This window comes from Centruroides vittatus, unplaced genomic scaffold, assembly GCF_030686945.1.
Source record: "Centruroides vittatus isolate TY-2023 unplaced genomic scaffold, ASM3068694v2 contig_854, whole genome shotgun sequence".
In the NCBI taxonomy this organism is placed as follows: Eukaryota; Metazoa; Arthropoda; class Arachnida; order Scorpiones; family Buthidae; genus Centruroides; species Centruroides vittatus.
In genome coordinates, this window is record NW_027122558.1 from 16,970 (window position 1) to 31,829 (window position 14,860).

Consider the following 14,860-nt stretch of genomic DNA (forward strand, 5'->3'; position numbering starts at 1 on the left):
TATGGCTTTTTCTAGTTACGTTTTTTACGGCCGGAAGGCCGAGCGGTTAACATGGCAGCTTACCGCTCTAGGAAACCGAATCCGGACAAATCGAAAATCTGAAGAATTTTTGGGGGAAGAAACATATTAGCTGTGATTTTTTTTTTTTTTTTTGTTTCTGCAAATCGAATTCTCATTAAAGGATGGTTCATTCCGCGCTAGAAGAAAAGATGATGATTTATGCTCCTTAACACTGTATATTGTACAATTTTTTTTAATGAACGTCGTACATAAAACATTTGAGTATTTTTTCGGCGTAGAACGCATTATCGTATTTTACATTAATTTCTATGGAAAAATTATTTCGCTTAACGAGTGTTTCGCATTACGAGTAAGACTGGAAACGAATTGTGCTCGTTAAGCGAGGTTCCACTGTATGCCAATAATAATTTATTCTAACGTGTAAGCTCTTTTATTATTTGTGTTTGCTTTTACATTGGCAGCTAGCGGCTAGCCGTTTTAAGTCAGTGCCATGCTTGCAGGAACTCCATTGCTTGTGGAAGTTCGTCGCGGCAAACAAGGGCGCTCGCTTGACTTCATTCGAAGCATTTAACACAGCCAGATTGTATCGTAAGCTGGCGGTACCCAGTCAGCATACATGTATTGTGTACTGTACAAGGGTGGATCTACATATAGATTAATAGGGCTTAAGTCCTGGGCCCCCAGTGTCGAGGGCCCACAAAAATTGAATTATTATCAAAAATTTTTAAAACTTTTTTATTATAGTACATTTCATATATTTCGTGTGTAGATATAACGGGCTTTGTAATAGTCCGTACTTTTTTATTCGCACCAAATAACGTTTCTGCCTATTGTTTAGTGCTAGAGATAGGCCTATTATTCTTATTATAACTTTCAGAATTCCCAAAAATTTCGGTCAGGATTCGGCCCTGGTAGCATTACAGCTATTGGCAGCGCGAGGACCAGTATATCTATCGACTCCGGTTTTCCAATTTAAATCGGCATTGGTCACGTACGGCCATATGATCTTTAACTATACTGGTTTTCTCGGATATTAAAATAAATTAAAATTAAAAGCATTATATTCGCAAACAAAAAATAAATATTTACATTTAATTTAAATTAATTAATACGGAGGAGGAGTTTAAAGTGTTTGATAAAGTGCAAAAATTTTTAAAGGTTCGACTTGTGTACTGGTGTAATCGAATAATTCACATTCAACAACTTTTTAAAAAACCAGTAATAGTGATTGAAAACAAACGTTTTCGACCGTTAACTCGGTCTTCTTCAGGTTCTAACTATTGAGATTCGTTACAAGTTTAAAACTCTTTCAGAACGTATTCAAATTTTCGAATAGAACTGTTGCGCGTTCGTGTTACGTGTTGTTGACATACGTAATACGTGTGGCGCAAAAATTTTTTTTAAATCAGAAAAGAACACCAGATGGCATTAAATGCCATCATCTGATATTTATTTATTTACATACCTTCAGAATATTATTTTATCCGAAAATAAGGAATTAAGGGTGAAGTATAAAAATATTTCTCTTTTAACTTTTTTATAATGAATTAATTAATATTTTAATTAATTTTGTATTGTAATCAAGTTTCTTATTAAAAATTAGGATCATAAATTACATTTTCATAAGGAAATGTTATTTTTGCCACTGTTTTCCTAATTTATGACTTTTCGTAGGCATACTGCTCTTAGTTTAGGGATTAGAGAGGCACATCCATGGGGTAAACGTAATCTCCAAATCGACATCGGAAAGACATTGTATTTTCTACAATCTAGTATGCCTACGAAAAGCCATCCGCTCTACACGGCGTCGGAGATTTTACTTAACTAATTTATGACGTTTTAAATAATTATATTATAATTCTGTTTTTTTGTCGGTAGGGTAACTAATTGTTGGGGCCTCCCGAGGCCCCAAACCAATCGTTTATAAGAAAATAGTTCCCAAAAAACCACTCCATAGAAAAATGTCTGAAGTCAACACTACAACAGTACATGGGGTCCCCTAATTCAAATTTTCCTGGGCTCCATGAATTGTTCCCAATGTAGATGTTGGTCATTTGATGATTACTTTTGATGGTTAATACACCTATCCCTCGTTTTACACTGTACTTTTTTTACTTGTTTTCGCTTTTACACGGTTAAAAAAAATTTAAAAAATAAATGTTGAAAATAAACTGGCTATGATCAAAAGGAACAATTTTTAACTCCAATCTATATATCAATCCACCTTAATTATAAGATATAGTTGATATTTATGACACTAGGATGTTGATGATTTGAATAAACATTAAATGTAATGTAATATATTGTTGATGATTCAGATAAACGAAATGTAATCATGTAGGTGACGAAGTGCAGAACGAAAAGGAAAAGAGAAAAAAACAAACGGAAGTAACAGTTGTTCGAGAGAACCAGCTGGATTAGAAGTGTTTTAGTTTTGTTAATAAAGAATTGTTCGTACTGTATCATATCATCTGGTGAGTTGAGTCGTTTATAATACACTTTTTAACCAGAAAATTTTAATTTTTCATATTCATAAGTAACAAACGATTACAACACATCAAAGACTGCATATCTAATCAATAAAACAAACTCTCAACACCTTGTAAATGAGCAGCCAAATTTATTATCCTCTAATGTTTTCGATCATGTTGAATGACCTTTCTCAAGAAAAATTAAGAAAATTGAAAACTTAGAAAATTTGCATTTTCGAACGTATTTTAAAAATATTCTATTGCAACCACGTGCGCCATTTTTATCAACGGCTGCTAGATAATTAAGAATGCAGAAGTAAAAATAAAAGTACAAAACTATAATAAGATCATATTGAAAAATAATGAAAAACAAAAACCCGCAATTAATACGTAACTAAGGCATAGAGTAGGGCTAAATGCATTTAAGTTGCCAGGTTCTTCTCCTAAATGAGTTTTTGGTGTTTATAAGAAGCTTGAAGTCCAAGCTGCCGAAACTTTAGTTGATTCTCGGAAGTTGCCAAAATACAAAACGCAGATGCTTATTTACGCAAAATATGTCGACGATGTAGTTATATTCTGGAAAGTTAGACTCAACCTACAACAATTCGTAAAGGACATGAATGACAACAAGTTCGGCCTCCAGATTGAACTCGAGCAAGAAAACGATATGTTGATACATTTCTTGGATTTATCCATACAACTTGACAACCGAGGAGGCTTTCGTACTAAAGTCTACAGAAAACCCACTTACAACCCTATATTTATCCCATGGATCTCCCACAACCCACCAGCATATAAATTCGCAGCCTTCCGAGCACTGGTTAAACGAGCACACTCACATTGTAGCAACATCCAGGACAGAAGAGAAGAGCTGAAATATATATATAAACTAGCTAAGACATATGGGGTCAATATCAAGGCTCTTAATAGCCAAGCCAACACAAGCAACAAGGGGAGAAAGGCACCTAGTACAGAAGTTACTATGATGGAATATAGGGCACCTTTGAGTAATATCTTTAGACATATCGGAACCGCCACAAACAAAAGAATAATTTATAAAAGGAACCCTACCATCTACCAACTATTAAGGGCAGATAAAGATGAGGCAGACAGGAACACACTTCCAGGAGTCTATAAAATCCCCATTACGGACACAAGGCAGCAAAATAAATTGGTTTATATCGGAGCTACCGGAAGATCTCTTAAGGAAAGAATATCGGAACACCAGAGAAATGAACAACCCTGCACGGCACTGGCGACTTACGTCCTAGCTAACCCACAAGAAGTCAAAGCAGAATGGGACCAAGCAAGACTAATACAAATAATTCATGATATTAAGCACCGGTGATACGCAGAAGCATGGCACATTTGCGAAGTCAACCAAAAAGGTCTTTCCATCAACTTCCGAGAATCAACTAAAGTTTCGGCAGCTTGGACTTCAAGCTTCTTATAAACACCAAAAACTCATTTAAAAGAAGAACCTGGCAACTTAAATGCATGTAGCCCTACTCTATGCTTTAGTTATGTATTAATTGCGGGTTTTTGTTTTTCATTATTTTTCAATATGATCTTATTATAATTTTGTACTTTTATTTTTATTTTTACTTCTGTATTCTTAATTATCTAGCAGCCGTTGATAAAAATGGCACATGTGGTTGCAATAGAATATTTTTAAAATATGTCCGAAAATACAAATTTTCTAAGTTTTCGATTTTCTTAATTTTTCTTGAGAAAGGTCATTCAACATGATCGAAAACATTAGAGGATAATAAATTTGGCTGCTCATTTACAAGGTGTTGTGAGTTTGTGAGTTTTTGTTTTTATTAACAAACGATTACATTATTTTTAATTACATATTTTATATCTTGAGTAATATTTGTAGGCCTATTATGTTGAAAGAAATTATAAATAAGCAAGAAGTAAAAACAAAAGTTATATCTTTAGCAACCAAAATAAAAATTTTGGATCATTTACGAAATGGAGAAAGAGTAATAGATGTAGCTTCAATCATGCTATATAATCTAGCAACAATAAGAACCATAAGAAAAAATGAAAACTCAATTAGGAAGAGTGTAGCAGCTGGCACTAGTACGAGTACGAGCACAACTTCATATGTCAGAGATATTGCAATGGAAAACATGGAGAAGGCATTAATGATTTGGATAGAGGACCAAACTCAAAAACGGATGCCAATTGATGCCAACGCTGTTACAAATAAAGCTTTGCGGATTTACGAAAAAATTAAAGAGCAGTTACCATCCTCTTCTTTATCTGAAAAGCAGACTTTCACAGCAAGTCATGGTTGGTTCGAAAGATTCAAATCAAGACACTCTTTACATAGTTTAAAATTTAAAAGGTGAACTGACATTTGGAGATGTAAATGCAGTGCAAGAATATCCCACAAAATTTGCTGAAAGTGTTGCCAACAATTCATATACTCCTGATCAGGTTTTCAATGCTGATGAGTCAGGGTTATTTTGGAAAAAGATGCCAGAGAGGACCTATGTGTCTAAAATTCCTAAATCAGCTAGCGGTCATGAAGCAGCAAAAGATCGCATAACAATTCTTTTCTATAGCAACACTTCAGGAGATTACATTATGAAACCATTGGTTATTAACAAATCAAAAATGCCACGCATATTTAAAGGAATAAATATCAACCATCTTCCTGTTTATTGGAGGGCCAATAAGAAAGCGTGGGTTACTGCCACAATGTTTAATGAATGGTTTCACGAATGTTATATCCCAGATGCCAAAAAATATTTAAATAAAAAGGGACTGCCTTTTAAAGTGCTTTTGTTAATTGACAATACACCGGGTCATCCACAAGATCTACAGCATGAGAATGTCCAAGTTATATTTTTACCAAAGAATACGACTTCATTATTACAGCCATTAGATCGGGATAATTTTGACTTTTAAGGCTCTATACATAAAACGAGCCTTCACGCACATTTTAGAACAAATGGAAAATAACGAATCTTTAACAGTTATTAATGCTTGGAAAAATTTTACAATTTTAGATTGTGTTAAGCATATTGCTTTATCATATACTGCAATTAAGCAATCAATGCTCAATGGCTGTTGGAAGAAATTGTGGCCAAATATAGTTAAAGATGAAACTTCTATTTCACCATTAAAGGGTGAATATTCTCAGATAGTACAATTGGTGCATTCATTGGGTGGAGAAGGTTTTGACGATTTTACTGAAGGAGATATTGCAGAACTAGTGGCTGATAAAGAACTAAGTGAAGATGATTTAATTAACATGGTTGATGAAAGTAGTGATTGTGACAATGATCCAAATGAAGAAGAATTTGAATCAGTTGTATTTACGGCAAAAGTCATTTGTGAAGAACTCAAATTGGGAAAAAAAATTGGGTAATTATTTTGTACAATATGACTCAAATGTTGAACGGGCTCTTCGATTCCAACGTGATATTAATCACTGCTTGGCTCAATATGATGAGGTCTATAAAGATCTAACAAGAAATCAGAAGCAAATGTTAATAATGGATTTCATTACCAAAAATCTCTTGGGAGTAAATGTTTCTACTTCAAACATCGAATTGGCACAAATAATTTTGACCGATGAAAGTGACCTCGAACCAGTCACGAAAAAGAGATTGACAGTGGTTAATGATGGTGATGAATAATGATAACTGCCATCAACCCTTGCAATAATTTTTTATGAATCTTTTAGATTTTATTTTTTGTTCCTTTGTACTTTGTATTTAATTAATAAAAGAATATAGTTTTTTGCCTTTCAATATTTTTGTTTGATTTATGTACATGTACCTTAAAAAATTGAATAAAAATTCATAATTAATAAACAACGAAATTATGCTTTTTTTGCATACTTTTCAATTTACACGGTTTCACATTCAAAAAGTTACAATTTTGATTTTACATGTTTTTCTCAGGAACCTATCTACCGTGTAAATCGAGGGATAGTTGTATGCACCTAGGTAGTCCAAGATGGCGGCGCTTCGGTTAGGTTAGTTTCGTTTCCATTAGATTAACTATATTTTCAGTGGACGTTTCTTTTTTTCGTTTGTTCAAGAACTACCGTGAATCAATAACTAGTGACATTAAACACTGGGCGGCCTGCCGGTGGCTCCCCTCCGGAAAGAGTCTGTCAGGAGCACATTCCGCCATCGTGTGCTACCTAGGTTGCATATTAACCCTTTTGATGTGGTTCTTGAACAGTGGGATATCAAACAATAATTGTAGAATGGGAGTTTGCCATTCACCACTACAAGCTTGGAAAAATCAAATGACAGATAGCAAAAATTATGAATGAAAGTCCAGCAACAATTGTATAATTGAAAGATTTAGGCAGAAACAAATAGCGAGTAAAGTTAATCTTAAGAAGATTCTTAGCCCATGTCGTGAACAACGAATTGTTAGAAATATCTGAAATTAGTTCAGTTCCAAATCGTTTTGGAATTGATATGATTGCTAAAACTGTTAAATGTATTTTTTAAAGACGTTTCTATTTTTGCCATAGTTCGGCCAGGAGAAAACCCTACGATGACAAGTAAACGAGAAGAAATTGTGGAAAAAAATTTTAATTTTTGGAATGCAGTTGTGTGTGCAGATAAAAGTAAATATGGTATTTTTGGATTTGATGGTAAAATAGGTGTGTGGAAAAAGCAAAATTAAGAACTCGCAAAAAACGTTTGACCCACTACGAAACATGGTTGAGGCTCGGTGATGTTCTGAAAATATATTTTGTCTTCCGAGTTTTATAATCCTTTGTTTTACGGAAGGAAAAATTGATAAGTTACGTTTGTGTAAACTTGAGCACAGCTAAATTAGGTGACAATAGTTCCTGTATCGATTGAAACTATAGTTACTGATTGAAATACTCCCATTGTCACCAGACCTCATTGTAATTGAGAATTTAAGAAAACGTTTAGATGAAAAGGTTTGTACTTATATAATTTGTAAAACAGAGAAATCTAAAAAAGCATTATTTGAAGAATGGGAGGAAAACAGGATGTAAACATAAGTCTGCAAGCAGGCTAACAAAGCTGGTTCAATAAATACTAATTGCTGTTAAGGTGATAAAATGTTCAGTGGACTATTTTCACTGTAATCTAAATTGTTTCATTTATTTATTTATTTATTTTTGATATGATTACAAAATTTGTAAATTTATTTTGATTGTAAAATTGGTTTGGAAGAACTTCAAAATGTATCAAGCTGCATAAGAAACAATTACTGTTAATTTTCCTTTAGTGATTATTTTAATATAACTTGAAGTCCTAGATCACCTTCACTATGAGCCTCTGTATACATAACATTTTTTTGGTAGAAAGTACTTGTAATTTATGAATATAATTATCATTTTTCAATTCAATTCATATATTATAAATATGCTCTAATAATTCATGATTCTAAGATGCACTCTAAGGGGCCGTCCATAAATTACGTAAGGTATTTCGGGGTAGGTGGGGGTCAAGGATTTCTTACGATTTCTTACTCAAGGGTAGGGAGGTAATAGATCTCTTCTTATGTAATATTCTTATTTTTATTTTTTGATCTTGTCGATTGGTGAAGTTTTGAATTTAGCTTCAATTGGCAGTTTCTATTAAGAACACTTGTTGTACCAATGCCATCTCGTGTGACGTGATAGAATAATAACGCTAGCAGATTCATGCTCTACACATTTTTTATGATGGGAGGAAGGCAGTCTGGTGGTTTCTCTCTATTGTTTTGTTTTGTATGACATTTCTGTTTACAAGTGTAGTAGCTAGTCCATCTGTCAAAGTTTTTTGCGTCCTTTTGTGAAAATTAATATAAAAATGAATATTATGACATTGATTAATGATGATGATAATGAAAAGATCGTTAATAATTAAAAAATAAAGTTCTTAAAATAAATTGTTCATTCGAATTCATTAAATTTTTATATTTTTAAATTTATTCACATAAAGTCTTTATAAATAATAGTACATATTAACTAATTAATAATTATATATTTTGGACCTAAGATTTTTAGGGTTTCGTAAAAAAATTTTTTTTTTGTTAAAATCTTTTTTTTAAATTATGTCTAAATATTACGTAAGATAGGGAAGGGGAGGGGGGATCAAAGAAAATATTACGGTTTCTTACACAGGGGTGGGTGGGGGTCTAGAATGGCCGAAATCACCCTTACGTAATTTATGGACGGCCCCTAACTGTATTGAAATCTGATATTATTATTATTATTATGTTGGGTTAAGTGAGATATACTCAGTTAACACCGGTGGCTGTGTACTATGCCAGACCAAAGTCAAGGCATAGTAACCAAAACAGAAATTAAAGAAGTGTATCAGTGTGTGTGTCTGTATTCAGGAATTTTCTCACAATATGACAGGTATTCAATATAGTGGCCTTCTGTAGTGTGATGTATGTGTTTCTATTCAATTGTAATGTGCCCAGGCTTTTGTGTAGTGTGTGTGGTATCACACCTGTATAGGAGAGAACAATAGGTACAATAAGCACTCTATCCATCCTCCACAGACGCCGTATTTCCTGGGTGAGTTCTGTGTACAGTAGAACCTCGATTATCCAGACCTCGATTATCTGGATTGTTCAAAATAAACAAAAATTTACGAATTTGCTGATTTGCACTTGGCGAATTGGAACTCTGTTTACGTATGTGATGGAATGCATAACTTTTTTGTTCCAATAACATCTCACCCGGCACAGTGATAGTAAACTATTTAAGACATTTTGCATCATAATAAAAATATAACTTGACATACATATTTATAAATAATTTATATTCAAATTACATCATTTCTATGGCCAAGGGCGGCATAAGGCATAGGCAACATGGGCCACTGCCTACAGCCTAGCAGTCCGAGGGACCTCGCACATCAAAGGTTAATCCATTACATAAAAGCTGTGAATGCAACGAAAAAATTTTACTCCTAAAACGGTAAATAGTTTGCATTTTCAAGAATAAAAATTTGACAGTTTCAACTGCTTTTTATTTTATAAAATCCGTCTTCTTGAGCCACCAGAAAGCCTGGCAAAATGTACCTTGCCTAGTGTTTAGATGTCGCCATGAAGTGGTTTGGGAGCCAAGAAGAATGTAACTCAGGACAACTTATATGTCGTAAAAGTGTCTGCAATTTAGCAGCTTCAAAAAGAACAGCTAGCTTTAAACAAAAATTGATAATTGAATTTCTTAATGAAAAATAATTTAATATTGAAGCTATATGTAAATTTAGACAAATAAAACTTATTCAAACTGTATGTACATGTCTCACTGTCAATTATTATTTTTTTCGATTTTCCGGATTTTTCCTTATCAGGACTACCTTCATCCCCAATTAGTCCGGATAATCGAGGTTCTCCTATACTTGCTAATTTTTCCAATGAATGTGTTTTGTACATTGTGAGTGTTTGGAATGGATATGTCTATAATGTATGTGATTTTATTGTGTTTGTCAATGAGTGTGATGTCTGGTCTGTTGTGGTAAATTGTATCATCGGTGATTATGGCTCTGTCGTAGTACATTTTGTGCGTGTTGTTTTCCAATACTGTCTGTGGAATGTACTTGTAGTATGGTTCGTGGATGTCTAATTATTTGTGTTTCTTTGCAAGCTCTTGGTGTATTATATTTGCCACTTGATTATGTCTGTGTAAATAATCTGTGCCAAGAGCTTGCAACCAGAAGTGATGTGTTGTATAGTTTCTGGCATGATGTGACATTTTCTGCATGTGTCATTTGTGAGTGTTGCAAATTTGAGTATGTGTTTTCTGTAGTTTTTAGTATTTATGACCTGATCCTGTATGGCAATCATGAATCCTTCAGTCTCCCCAAAGACATCCCTGAGCTAACCAGCTGTTTGACGCAGTTATGTCAACAAAATCCTGGGTCAGGTCGTAGAGATGCCTGCCATGGAGCGCCTTTCGAGCGCACGATTGCTTAATGGTGTCTATGCTTTTTATATGTTGTGTTATTCAAGTCTGCTAGAGTTACTGCTTTATGTAACTGTGATGTTTCTTGTTTTCTGTGGGAAAACTCTTGCAGTGACTGTATTTGTTTGTAGTGAAGGTTAACTATGTCAATCAGGCCACTGTGGCAATATGCCATATTGTTGTATATACAGGTATATATATATATATAGCGTTAAGCCTAATATTAAGTTTCGTTAATCTTTTGTTCTATATCTTTTCTTCGAATTTTCTAACGGTCTTTCCTTCCCGCTGGTGGGAACGCAATTTCGTAGAATAACACCGAAAAACAAGTGTGTAAAACAAAACCCTGGGGCAAGTCAGGGAGCGGGGTGAGGCATTCTGAGGCTAGCGTTGAGAAGAAGCGGACGGAAAAGAAAGTGGTCGTCGTCACGGATCGAGACAAAGTGCTTAGGTCGTCTACAGGAAAAGAACTGACATAGACGAAAACTAAAACTGAGAGTTTGGCGATATAGATTCTTTCATTTGATCGGAGCTAGTGAAAAGGACAACTACAACTGACTGCGGTGCAAGCCTCCATTTCGTCAAGAGTGAAGACCAGACAAGAAAGAAACCCGGGTACCCCACCAGCATTTTTTCTTCTATTCTTACCCTTCATTCTTTTCTCCTCTATTTTCTTTTAGATTATAAGCTAGTTTAAGATAGTTTAAGTTAATTTGTATTATTTCGGAAAGGGCTACAAACAAAAAACATTGTTGCGTAAACGCATCAATCCCCTTTGTGTGTGCACAGTTTTACCGCACTGACCATATATATATATATATATCGGCGGTGTATTGTTGGGATCACAAAGAACATAGTGTATAAAGGACCACGTGAACCAACAATAAAATATTATTCTATTGAAATTAATTCCAAAGTAAAAATGCTGTTCTGGATAAGAAAATAACAAATTGCGCATGCGCAACATGGTTTTTCTGCATTTTTTTTTTTTTCCTGCATTATTCTATTGTGTAAAATCTCGTATTTATTGTTCGTCCTCATGCACACCACATCACATCTGTCTTTACGTGGAAGGGTTAGTCTTTCTATGGCAGATTTAGTGTGATGTTTATGCTTAGTAAGCATTGTTATTGTTTTCCTTTGGAGTTGCTCGAGATCTGTGTGAGTCCAATGTATAACTCCAAAACAATATGTGAGTACTGGGATGACATATGTGTTTATTGCATTAACTGTGCGTTTTGCATTTAACTCTGTTCTGGGAATAGCATTTAACCTACTTTGGTATTCTTTAATTAATCTTTGCTTTATTTGTGTATGTTCTGTTAGTTTGGCCTGTTGGAATCCTAAATACTTGTAGAACTCACAATCTTCCATGGATTCAATAACGTCCCCATTTCCAAGTGCAAAATCTTCTTTCTACAGGATTCCTTTTTCTATGTGGAGTGTTTTGCATTTGTCTATGCCAAACTTCATTTGTATGTACTGTACTTGGTGTATAAATTTTAGGAGTTGAAGAAGTTGTTTTTGTGATTTTTAGGATTGATGAAGTTGTTTTTGTGTGGATGCATGAAGTTTTATGTCATCTATGTACATGAGATGTGACAGTGTAAACTGTGTTGTTTTTTCATTCCTGATATTGTAGCCATATTGTGTGTTGTTTAACATGTTGGATAATGGGTTCAAGGCTAGGCAGAACCAGAGAGGACTCAAGGAATCTCTTTGAAAAATTCCTCACCTAATAAACATTTGGTTTGTTTGTATGGAATTGTTATGAACCCTGAGATGTAGTGTTGTTCTCCAGAGCTGAATAGTGTTTTGAAAGAATGCAATGAGTGATGGTTGTATTTTGTACATGTGTAGAATATGTAGAAGCCAACTGTGTGGAACACTGTCGAATGCTTTTCTGTAGTCGATATATGCCATGTGTATGTTTCTGTGTTGTTTGTGTGCTTGCCGTAGAATGACTGAATCTATGAGTAACTGTTCTTTGCATCCCCTGTGATTTCTACAGCAACCTTTTTGTTGTTCCGTAAGAATGTCATGTTCTTCAACATGTCTGTATATTTTGTTTGCGATACAGGATGTCAATAATTTGTAGAGTGTTGGAAGACATGTAATTGGTCTGTATTGTGTGGGGTCTGTGGTATTGTTGTTTTTAGGTTTCATGTAGGTGATGCCCCGAGTAAGAAATTTTGGCATGTCTTGTGGATTGATGATGATGTGTGTTAGGTGTTTAGCTAGTTCCTGGTGCAGTGATGTAAACTTTTTGTACCCGAAATTGTGAATGTTGTCTACACCAGGTGTCTTCCAGTTGTGTGTTCTGTTAACAGAGTAGCAGATGTCGTGTACGTTTATTTCAGCACAGGGCATAGTTGGTATGTTATGCAAGTTTTTATTCTCCTCCTCAATCCAGCCAGCATCAGCATTGTGTGTAATAGCATTGGACCAAAGAGAAGATCAGTAAGTTGTGAGTTGTTCTTCTGTTGGTGTGCCACTGTGCTGTGTATCAGTGTTTGCTTTGTTATTAATTTGTCTGTAAAAGAGTTTTTCATTGTTTGTAAATAATTTATTTTGTTGTTTTCGTAGTGTACATGTTTTGTATCGTTTGAGTCTACGTGCTTTGGCAGCAAGTTTTTGTTTTAGTGTATCAATGTATTCTGTAATGCGTGTGTTGTGATGTTCGTGTTTTGTGTGTGTTTTTATTTTCTTGAAAATGTTTTTGAGCTGTTTCCTTAATTTGGGTGTTATGTTGTTTTTAGTGTATTGTGTCAGCCTGCCTAATTGCTGTCTAATGTCATTTATTTGTGTTTCTATTCTTCTCTGCCAGGCAGGCTTGTGATAGAATTTTGTTTTCTGTGTATTTGTCTGTGATTGTACTTTCAGTCCTATGGTGTGTCACTACTGTGACTGCCCCAGCATAAACTAGTGTATGAATGTCTGAGAGTGTAGAAATTGAATGAATGTAGTGTGATAGTAAGTGAGCGTTTACATAATTTAGTGTTTTTTCCTACTTCCTTTGACGTGTTGATTTTTGGTATTCGTGGTCGTTGTGTGGGATCTGTGCTTGTATATTTAGTGAGTGTTTCCTGAAATATAAGTGAGAGCGTATTAACTAAATCCATGTCTATGTTATCAGTGATGGATGAGGAAGTGTCTGTAGTATTGTTAGTGGTAATTGTTGTGTGTGTGTTATTATCAATGCTTGTTGCTGGATTATCCTGACAGGTTACATGATCTTCATTAATGTTAGATGTTTCTGTCTGTTGATGTATTTGATCAGTAACCTGTTGTTTGATAAGTTCAAGTGTTGTTTGTGGAATAAGGTTGTTGTGTATAATTGTTCTTTTTTGTTCAACAACGCTGTGTTCAGTGACAGTGAGATGAGGATACTGTTGTGTGAATCTATGGTGTAGTTGTTGTCTGTATACTGTCATGTTTGTTTAGAGTTTTGTGGTGGTGTAGTAAGTACGGATGATAAACTCGTTCATTTCTACTGTCCGTTTCATCCGTTGGCGTGGTTTTCCAGCCTTTGTGGTCTGTGGATGCATTGCCACCGAAACACCAAGGCTGGGTTGGTTCCTCACATATGTTGAGGGCATTGCAGTAGCCATGCTCGGGCTGGTGCTGCTTTTGCCACCGGTAACCAAGGGAGACTGTGGCCTATTTTTCGAACGTGAGCCTCTGCCTAACCCACGAACGCAGACCTTGTTAACCCGGGCGACGTCCGAGCCGGTATCACATTTAGATCTGGTTATTACCATAATAAATATCTCCACAGAATGTGGGTGTGTGGTCACTCTTAGCTTCATTTCTCCCCATAGACCTTACTGGCATGGGCATGACCTTACTACCAGGAGCTTGTGCTCCAGCCTGCATTGCCCTATGGATCAGTAAAATTACTGGGCTCTCCACCATGACCAGGTGGTGACCATGGGAGAGTTATTATTATTATTATTATTTCTTTATAGGCACTTTCTCGTGTAAAACTATGTAAAAATCTTTTTAAATGTGTCTCTTGCATCAGGATCTTTAAAAATTACAATAATAAAAACCCAAAATAAAATAATCCTAAAGAAGGAAAAAAAGGTGTAATTTGAAGACAAACACTAAAACGATTTCAATTATTTTTGTAAGAGCAATGTTGTGTTTAATTGTACTCATGTGGTATGAAAAAGATGTATTAAATAAATCAATCAGATTTTTCTATAGCCAGTATGGAACATCTAACACCTCTCCCTGCTGTTTCTGCATCTGCACATGTCAATACCAAATTACTTGTTTATAGTCATAGATGAAAGTAAGGCCACAATTAATGGTAAACTGGTAGCAATTAATGGTAAATGGTTTAATGGTAAACAGCAAATTCCAAAAGCTGTAAAATTTTATTTTTGTTAATTTACATTATGCATATACTGGTAGAATTCTCAATAGCCTAGGCTGCATACTT

General features: G+C 34.8%; 2 protein-coding genes across 3 annotated transcripts in view; both read left to right on the forward strand.

Moving 5' to 3' along the window:
- The first annotated feature begins 1,430 nt into the window (after positions 1–1,430).
- LOC136982543 (transport and Golgi organization protein 2 homolog) overlaps positions 1,431–14,860 on the forward strand; it is a 30,252-nt gene continuing 16,822 nt past the window's right edge. The window contains exons 1-2 of one of the 2 annotated variants that reach the window (XM_067279039.1): positions 1,452–1,525; positions 2,363–2,495. The gene's annotated coding sequence lies outside the window, so the exon portion shown is untranslated. Of the gene's footprint in view, positions 1,526–2,362; positions 2,496–14,860 lie in introns of both variants that reach the window. The other variant, XM_067279038.1, reaches the window with a different exon arrangement.
- LOC136982528 (tigger transposable element-derived protein 1-like) lies at positions 4,382–5,877 on the forward strand. Its single transcript, XM_067279023.1, has 3 exons — positions 4,382–4,793; positions 4,849–5,345; positions 5,416–5,877. Exons 1-3 carry the CDS (start codon positions 4,382–4,384, stop codon positions 5,875–5,877), a joined length of 1,371 nt encoding a protein of 456 aa, XP_067135124.1.